The sequence below is a fragment of the Plectropomus leopardus genome, chromosome 1, assembly GCF_008729295.1.
Source record: "Plectropomus leopardus isolate mb chromosome 1, YSFRI_Pleo_2.0, whole genome shotgun sequence".
In the NCBI taxonomy this organism is placed as follows: Eukaryota; Metazoa; Chordata; class Actinopteri; order Perciformes; family Serranidae; genus Plectropomus; species Plectropomus leopardus.
Window position 1 is genome coordinate 8930641 of NC_056463.1, and position 10090 is coordinate 8940730.

General features: G+C 39.4%; 1 protein-coding gene across 1 annotated transcript in view; it reads left to right on the forward strand.

Annotated features, from left to right (window-relative positions):
* glceb (glucuronic acid epimerase b) overlaps window positions 1-5753 on the forward strand; it is a 71194-nt gene extending 65441 nt beyond the window's left edge. Inside the window, exons 5-6 of the mRNA XM_042491734.1 lie at window positions 45-337; window positions 1316-5753. Of these exons, the coding sequence (XP_042347668.1) occupies window positions 45-337; window positions 1316-2047 (1025 nt within the window). The 3' untranslated portion in view covers window positions 2048-5753. The remainder of the gene's footprint in view (window positions 1-44; window positions 338-1315) is intronic.
* The last annotated feature ends 4337 nt before the right edge of the window (window positions 5754-10090 follow it).

Below are 10090 nucleotides of genomic sequence, written 5' to 3' on the forward strand. Positions count from 1 at the left end.
AGTATATCTTTCACATCCACCCTCCTCTCATCCCACCACCACAGAGACCTCAGAGGGCGTCTCGCTCCAGCTGGGTAACTCCAAAGACTTCATCCTCAGCTTGGACATCAAGTTTGTCTCCAACGGCAGCGTGTCGGTGATCCTGGAAACCACGGAGAAGGGCCCGCCGTTCACCATCCACTATGTGACCAACACGCAGCTCATCGCCTTCAAAGACCATGAAATCACATACGGTGTCGGGCCGCGGACCACCTGGAGCACTCTGACCCGAGATCTGGTTACTGACCTCAGGAAGGGCGTCGGGTTGTCCAACACCAAGGCTGTGAAGGCCACGAAGGTCAGTTTGGTGCTAAAAGTAATAAAACAATAAAAATTATGTAACTGGACAAGAGAAAAATGAAAAAAAAAAAAATGAAACTGTTAAATCACTGTTTATAATTCAGTATCTTCCCACATGTTTTCATGGACAAAAACTTTGAACATTTCCATGACATTTCAAGGACCCAAAAAAAAATTTCCTTGAGCATTCACGACCACAAAGATTGCTGCCTCTCAGAGATGCAGTACAATTTAAAAGTACAAGTGGAGCGAAGCAGAGATATGCAACCTTCTGGATTCATGAGCCTACATGTTAACTCCAGCCAGCATACATGGAATAAGAGATTAAAGCTGAGGGAACAATACGAAACCTACGTGATGGTAACGAAGTGTTGTCAAATATCAACACATATTAGAGCTACGATACTTTAACAGCTGCAAAAAATAACAGTTACAATTTATTTTGCTAACACAACAAAATCCCGTGAGTTTCAAAATATAAAAGAATATTCTAACACCATTACTTATCCTGGAAAACAAGATCATGAAATTCAAAGACTTTTACAGGTTTTTCATGTAGCTTAGGATTTATCACATTAGAGCATCAACGGTTCATTGATTAATCAATTAATTGTCAACTGTTAAACTCAGTATTGATTCCAGCTTCTTAAATGTGATTATTTTCTGATTTCTTTACTCCTCTTTGACAGTATGAATATGTTTGGGTTGTGAACCAAACAAAACATTTGAGGACGTCATCTCGAGCTTTGGAAAACCCTGATCTACATTTTCTATTTTCTGACATTTTGTAGAACAAACAATGAATCAATTGAGAAAATAATTAATATAATACTTGACAGTGAAAAGAATTGTTAGTTGCAGCCCGATACATCGTTCACTTTGACACAAAATAATAAGATGAAGAGTATGAATCGATGCCAAATCCTTGTTCCAATGTTCAATAACTTTGTCTGCCCTTGCGTCTGTTTCCGCTCAGATCATGCCCAGACGGGTGGTGCGAATAGTCCTACATGGGCGTGGCTTTGTTGACAACGTCACCATCTCCACCACTGCACACATGGCCGCCTTCTTTGCCGCCAGCGACTGGCTGATGCGTAACCAGGACGAGCGAGGCGGCTGGCCCATCATGGTCACCCGTAAACTGGGCGAAGGCTTCCGGCCTCTGGAGCCTGGCTGGTACTCGGCCATGGCTCAGGGCCAGGCCATGTCCACGCTGGTGAGAGCGTACCTCCTTACCAAGGACCAGGCGTACCTCAACGCTGCCCTCAAGGCAATCGGACCCTACAAGGTGCCTTCAGCGCAGCACGGGGTCAAAGCTGTGTTTATGAACAAATACGACTGGTATGAAGAGTACCCCACCACGCCCAGCTCGTTTGTCCTCAACGGCTTCATCTACTCCCTGCTGGGACTCTACGACTTGACTGAGACCGCGGGGGAGAAGCTCGGCAGGGAGGCGGGGCAGCTGTTCAGCCGCGGCATGGAGTCGCTGAAGGCCATGCTTCCGCTTTTTGACACGGGGTCCGGGAGCATCTATGACCTGCGTCACTTCATGTTGGCCACAGCGCCTAACCTTGCGCGCTGGGACTATCACACGACGCACATTAACCAGCTGCAGCTGCTGGCGTCCATAGACAACTCTCCCATCTTCAAAGATGTGGTAAAGCGCTGGAAAAACTACTTGAAAGGGATTCGTGCCAAGCACAACTAGACAAACTGTAACCTACATATAGCATACAGCGGAAATGATAACTGACAAGGTGAATTTACTCTAATGATGACTGAATGTGAGGTGGATGCTCACATTGTGTGTGTGTGTGTGTGTGCGTCCCAGTTTTGGTTGAGGTTCATAATCTAAAGGATGAGTTTATTCAGCTGCAGCTCTCAACACTGAAAGTTTCTCCTGTGCTCTGTTGCAGGTTTTATATTTTCTGCAACACTGACTGTAGCTCTCCTCTCCTGTTTTTTTCCTTGAGCTAGTGTTTGTAATTATGCACAGACCTAGTTTCAGAGTGAGTGTGTTCAGGAAGAACACGCCTGTGTGTGTCTGTGTGTGTGTGTGTGTGTGTGTGTGTGTGTGTGTGTGTGTGTGTGTGTGTGTGTGTGTGTGTGTGTGTGTGTGTGTGTGTGTGGGGTTTAAAGTAACAATATGACGTTTGAGAAAGATGAAACTCCTTGAATCATATTTCCGACATTCTTTGATGCATCCACCACTTGTCTCTTCTCTAATTGTATTTTTTTTACCATTTCATCGTAGATTTGCAAAGCTTTTTGAGACCAAGAAACACTAAAAAACAGAATATATTATTAATGATATGGAGAATGTCAAAATAATATTCTTATTAATATAACATTAAACATTTCTCCATTGGAACCTTTTTTAAAATAGTATAACTCCTAAAAGGCTGAAATTCAAAATCAAGAAGTATTTTTTTTAGGACCCCGTGTTTAAGCTGTCAGCTGAGATAAATTGATTTGGCTGTCATCCTTTTACAAAAAAGCGTCAAATACTTTATACCTCCAAACTGGCAAATTGAAGTTCTTTTCTGAAGCCCCTAAAACATAGATAAATAGTTCCAACTAATTTTAGGGAAGGATTATGTTAAGTGAGGCAGTTTAACTTCTTAAGTATATTTTCCTTTTTAAATAAATATTAAATCATGTATTAGACGTCAGTCAAGCTGCTCTGAGGATTAAACATCTCAAACCACTATATTTGAATTCAGATGGTTAAACTGGCTCTTCCACCATCAGGTTCCCACCCACAATGCCACTGTGTTTATCTGAGCTGCTGTGAACAAATATCTGCATTCCTGCATCTTAAGTTATGTAACTGTTGTATTGAGACTGCAGGTAGCACACTGTTTCTGTAAAGGTCCAGTCACACCAAATTGACATCAAAGAACTAGCAGTGACGAGGACGGACTGTTGCGTCGCCTAACGTAGCCTTTGTCTCGGGCAAGAAGTTGCCCTTGAATACACCGCAAAGACTACAGCCAACAGCCAACTAGCACGTCGTTCTGCACGTGTGTTAGAGAAAAAAACTCCATTCAACATGATGAATTAGCTGTTAGTGCCAACAGTACAGGACAAACCACAAAAAGTGACGACCCGACACCAACAGCCGACCGCAAACTTGCTCTGTTATATTTCTTACATTCTCTAAGATAAACCCATCGGGCCTACAACAATCTTTAACAATATCCTAATGAATGATTTATCCTAATAAATCATCCACGCTGAAACCACAGAGTCCAGAAACTGATCTGCAATCATAGCTCGATGAGGCACCGGAGCCATCCTCAACACAACTCCTCCCCTAAAAACTTCATTGCTACTAATGTTAGAGCGCGTAGCGTCAGTGTCATTTTGTTCACATCCCGGTGAGTTCACTACGTCCTGCAGACTCTCTTAGCTGTTTCACTCCAATAAATACATGAATAAAGACCAAAATATTTATCACTAACTTCCCTTTCAGTCTTTCAGCCTGAGTTAGTACCCGGCTGCTGGCTGTTTGTACTCACAGCTGTGGCTGTTCGCCTTGTGCTAACTTAAGCTGCTATTAGCTGCTGATTGAGGCTCGGGTGTGTGTGCTACTGTGTACTGGGTTAGCTTCTAACTGCAGTCTTTGGCTTCACGGCTACTTGTTCTTTGGCTCAGCTCTTTCAGCAGACACACCCCCAGTGTCAGTGGTTTTTTTTTTTTTTTTTTTTCAATTTTTAAGCCTAATTTTATATAGCATCAAAACAAAATTTCTGTGGTGACACAAACTCATTACACACATTTAGTTTTGCTTGACCTTGACTTTAACTTTCTGCATAGGTGTGTTGCCCTAAAGTGGTGCGGTGTGCAGACTACAAATATGAGCCGTCTCAGATAATGTTATCAATAATTTCTTCACATCTTTGGAGGTACTTTTTAAATATTATGTCAGGGTCGTGCAGATGTAAATGATTCAATCTTGGCTAACTGGCATATTAAAATTTGTATTAATTTTCCTAAAAAATAAGAAATACAAACAGAAAAATCAAGGGAAAGCTTCATGCAGATCCAAATAAAGGCCTAGCTGTGATATTTTTAAGCTCCTTTCAACTTAGAAATATACAAAGGATAGACCTTGAACTAACTCTTGTATTTCCATAAAAATGTAACTCTAGCTTCAGATGAATCTCTTGACCCATCATTGTCGAACATTAAAACCTTTATATCCCTTTTATTTCCACTGGTTTGAACATCAGCACCATTAGCTGCATGTTCATTCATTTTCATGCCCCGCTTTTGACCTTCTGTGGAAACTCATCCGAAAAGCTCTTCCTCTACAGCTCTTACTTCCAGACGATAATTGCAGGAAACAAGTGTAGGTGGAGGTAGATGCATGTGTTGTGTATTCGGGTAAAAAGACATGTGGGCAGCAGAGGCACAACTGCGTCTCGCGAACACGTCAGTTTATAACATTTAAATAGACAATGCTGGGAGTACTGAAGGTGGAGGTCAATTCTTGACAAGCATTAAGAGGCTGTCGGTCCCCACAGGCTCTCATTGCTCCTCTCAGCTGCTGTGGGTGCATGAACTCAGCGTTTTTAATCCGTGAGCCGACCTGTTGACCGCTGTACGAGGAGAAAGAAAGCTCGCCGAGACACTAACAATTCACCCGACTAATAGGCTGGAGAGCCCGCACACACAGTACAGTCTCTAGTCGGGGATGAGTCAGCACTCACAAACACAACAGAGTGGAGCCTTCAGCATCAATGAGGCTTTCATCGATCTACCTTTAAAGATTATTAATGGAGGAGAATCAGGCCGTTTGTTCTTCTGAAGGTGTTGGTGCTGAATTTTCTTTGGTCATTCTGATGAAAACTTTGAGATGAAAACATTCTTCATGTTTTCAAGAGGAGTAAATCAAAGAAGCATGTCATTCATTTCAATGTAATTTTGTATAGCAAATAAGTCTTGTTTCCCTTCAAACCCAGTATTAATTTCTCCAGGTAAACCTTCCTCTCCTCAGATTCATCTGTAACTCCTCTAGCTTCAAGCATTCATAACTAGGTGAGGATGTTTGACAGATTATTAGGGCCACTGTAGGGAAGAAAATAGTCTGATATTTCAAGAACAAATTGGTAGCATTTCAAGAAAAAAGTGTTTAGTCAAAGAAGTCTTTTGCAAGGAAAAGCAAGCACACAATATACATGGTGCAATTTATACTGTACATGGGCGGAGTATGAGAGAATCGGTCCCTGGGCACAGATATGCAAAAGGCCCCACTACCTCTCCTTCATAGGAGCAAGACACACTTCTTTTTTTTGTTTTTGCATCATTTTGTGGTTTATAGTCATTTTGAGACTCAGTACAGTAATTACACAGTACACAGTGACAGTGACATTTTGCAGACCCTGACACTTTGGGTCCCTGGGACGGACCGTGCCAGGTCCCCCCCGACAGACATCCATTCATACGTATATATACATATATATATATATATATACATACATGTTGTAATGTACAGATAAGACCAGAGGTGAGGACTTGAGTCACATTACATGGAATCGAGTCAGATCAAATCAGAAAAGACTTGCATCTTAACTTGGACTTTAACACCTATGATTCATCACTTGACTTGGACTTTTTGACTTGAAAATAATTAGTACCCTGATACTAAGCCCAAAGATTCAAAGGCATGTTTAGGAAAATAATGCAAAAAAATTATGCAAAAGTTAAAAAAGAGTGACACAAATCAGTTAATTTCCTGAATCAATCAAGATCCACTTTGTTTGAACCAATCCAAAAGCATCATTTCAAGTTTCAGGAGCGAACCAGAAAGAACGAACGTCACGTTACTGAGCGTCAGTTGAAAAATATCATACCAAAGATACTGTTTGCTCACAAAAACTATGTGGCGGTCAACAAAAATTAAAGTGACGCAACAAAATCCACCTTTGATTGATATTTGAAGATGCACAAACATTTAGTTGTGACTAATATTTACAAGGTTAATGAGCGAATGCTTAGCCAACATTATTACTCATTGGTGAGGAGCAGATCAAGACTTGTTTAGGACTCAAAACTCAAAGTTTAGGACTTGGGACTGAAAAATGAAGTCAACGTGATATTGCCAAAAATTGCAGTTTCTGGCCACTTGAGGCTGGTTCCAGAAGTGTGTCAATCACCATCGACCTCTGTGTTAAAATGCCCAATCTTTTAGCAGAAATAAATATGTTTACAGCATGGTACATTGGTACCCAAAAAAACAGTTTAGGCCTCTGTGACTCATTTTAATTTTTAATGAAAACTATATGGGGGGTAAATTTTTAAGTAACTCACCTGTTTACATTCTATCAAGGCTTAAAGTTATGCATAATTAAGGGCGGGGCCAGTTGCTTGACAGGCTGTCTGCAACATGTCGCTACAGTCTGTGAGTCCACCCTTCGCTCCTCCACAACCTCCTGCCCAAATCTGGTCAAATCTGTCTCCAAAAACCAAGATGGCGATGGCCTAAATGCCAAACTCAAGGCATCAAAACATCGGTCTACAAACCAGTGGGTGAGTGCAAAGACTTACTCGTGACTTGTTCCCACCTCTGGATCCTATTAGATCGATCCGTTCACATGTAACCAGTTAGATGACAATACACAACTTATTAAATCAACTTTTTTCATGTAATATGATTTTATTATAATAGGACATGGTCTTGTTATTTAATTATATTATCAAAATCTAATTTTTTCATTCTTGAAATGTCGAGACTTTTTCTTGTAAAATTATGCCTTTTTCCTCAAAATTACAACTTTTTTTTATGACTAAATTATTTTTTTTACTTCAAAAAATGTTGACTTTATTCCCAAAAATTGAATTTAAAAAAAGCTCTATACTGAAAATCCCAAAATAAAGATTTAAAAGATATCTTTAGGCTAACTTCTAACCTTGTATGTGTGGATGGAAGAAATTATACCAATGTTCTGTTTTTAAGTTAAAAAAAAAGATAAAATATGATCGGGGCAAAGAGCTATGAGTGCATGTTTTGATAATCCCATGCTTGGTAATCCTGATTTTGTTTATTTGCTGTTGGTATTTTTTCCCATGAACACGTACATAATCACACTTTGCCATTTTGACAGGACAGGTAGAAAAATGTAGATTAAATGGAACATTCAGGAATGGAAGTTTTGTCTGTGAAAACCTATCTTTATTTTGTTTATACCAAAGTCATTGATTCAAGTATATTTGAATTTGTCTATTTTTGTGCAAAACCGATTTCCATTCAGCATTTAATGATGTAAAGTCTCCTCGGAGATGTCACAGAGAGACACTGCCTTTTGACAAATGCTAGTTTTTCAAATGTAGGTTGAGTAGATTATAGCAAAAATACGACGTGTAAAACTTGCTTATTGTAAAGGGGACGTGTGCAACTAGAGATTAGCATTTAGTCAGCTACTGTTTAAAAGGGAAACGAGCCAGTAGCTGCAAATCCTCCTTGAAAGTTTTTTGCTGGAGTGTGTGTTTGCATCATTTATCATTCGTTGGAATAATTTGCAGAGAAGATTATTTGCTAGATAGACAAAAGCACAACTGCTGTTTATTGTCACATGATTTCTTTTGGATTGCTTTGTTTTTCTTTTCAGGACAATGTGCAACGCCTTCATTAAGAAAGCTGCTATTATTGTTCACTGTGTAACAGGTATAAGAGCTTCTTTTTCCTCATTTTAGTGTTTTATTCTTTCTGTCTTTCCACAATCTGTTAAAGACTTCAACTAATGACCGCTGAGGTCAAATGTGATTTATGCAATAAAATGTTTACTGGGGTCGTGAACACCACAGGAGACCCAGAGCGGATGTACAGACTTTGCAATTCAAGCACAATGTGCAAATGCTACCATTTTTTAGTCCAAGGAAGAGAGGTGTTTATATACAGAGTAAATCTTTGTGCTTTAAAATGTGCTTTTTAAAGGTGTAAAAAAATAAAAGCATTTTTCTTAAACTTCTGGTCAGATCTCTTCCTCTGTAAAGTTTAATTGGGAACTCACCAGTTTAAGGACAAACTTCATTCACAACATGATCTCACTCCTAACTCCGGCCCTCAGCGCCAGATACCAACACACGAGGGACCCTTTAGTGGGGTCATGAGATGCACAGGGTGGCGGCTTTTTTTGACACTCCCAGCACCTGTATAAAGGATAATAAAGTCCGCATAAGAATTTCAGACTTTAACTGTTCGTATCCTGTGTGAAACCAAAAGTCAACCAACATAATAATAATAAATAACTACTTGGTGTGTTAGTACGTGTAGCATACTATGCTAGGCAAACCATGGTGGTTTTTTTTTTTTTTTCAAAACGTAACCAGGTGCTTTTGTTGCATAAACTGAAAAAAGTAAACCCAAAAACAGTTTTTAACAAGGTTCTCAGTTTGTTAAAAAAAAATGACTTTGTGCATTTAACAAGTAGGAACTGTACATTTCCTGTGAAAACTGGAGTTTATTTTGAAAAGACACAATGCATCTAATGAGAATATTTTTACACGCCATCCCTGATCGTTGAAAACTAACGCTGAATTTGTTCCTAGAGCGTCGTAGTTTGTCGTGTTGTTGTGAGGTGTTGGTATTTGGTATTTTGTGGGTGAGACCATGTTGTCATTCATTACTGCTTCATTATCCTCCGTTCTAATTTTGGTGCTGATACAATTGAATCAACCCAATCTGCAACTATTTTGATGATTGAATATTGGTTTTAGCTATTTTTAGAGAAAATGTGTGAAACATTTTTTGGTTGCAGCTTCACATTTGTGAAGATTTACAGTTCTTATCTTTTGTCTGTTGGTGAAAATGATGTCAGATTAATCGATACTAAGAATAGTTGCAGCCTTACTCCATTGTATATTTATAGGAGCGGCATGTGACATTCAGAGAATTGTTCTCACATTACTCCACTCTGCCTTTACATAGAGGTTTGCTGCTATATTCATGATCTGAATATCCTACTCAGGTGCCTTTAATATTTTAGTGGGTGCATGTTTACTTCGTGTCAGCTGCAAAACCCTCCAACAGGAAAAACAGAGAGAAATGTTTATGTTGTCAAGTTTGAAAGGATCCATACATGAATGATTATTAATGTTGCAAATGTTTTATTATTGAAAAAAAACAAATTTTAAATTATCTCCACTAGGTAAAAGACTGGAGTGAACTGTTGGTTTGTGTGTGTGTGTGTGTGTGTGTGTGTGTGTGTGTGTGTGTTATACTTTGGTTGAACATTTTTGACTGTGTGTTCAACAGTCTGTGGTGGTTTTGGGGATTCATAATTGTTGAAAAACCGCTTTATTTTCTTTCTTATGCCATCACTGACTGCCGACTCCTCGCTCCTCTTTCCCAGCCTGTAGGGGCGGCAAGTTTTCTAAAAACAATAAGTCTTACTGTCTGTTTCCAGCCACACTTTGACCTTCATCCAGCCCAAAAACTATAGAAAAAATTTGTTCAAATTTAGAGCTGGAACATCTGCAGAATAATTTCATGCGTGATATGTTATGGTTCACTAAAGTTCGGCAGGATACAAGATGAATAATTCAACCGTGTTTGTTATCTTCGCTGCCATTTTGACTGTAAGGGAGCCAGGAGGGACAATCCACCAGGCCTGGTGGAGATCTGTGCTCTACTGCAAGAAACATACAAAAGAAAGCCATTAGCAAAAACACAATTATGATCTTTTTTTAAAATATCTCAATTGTTTTGAAGTAAATATACAATTGACCAACTTTTGATTGACAACTA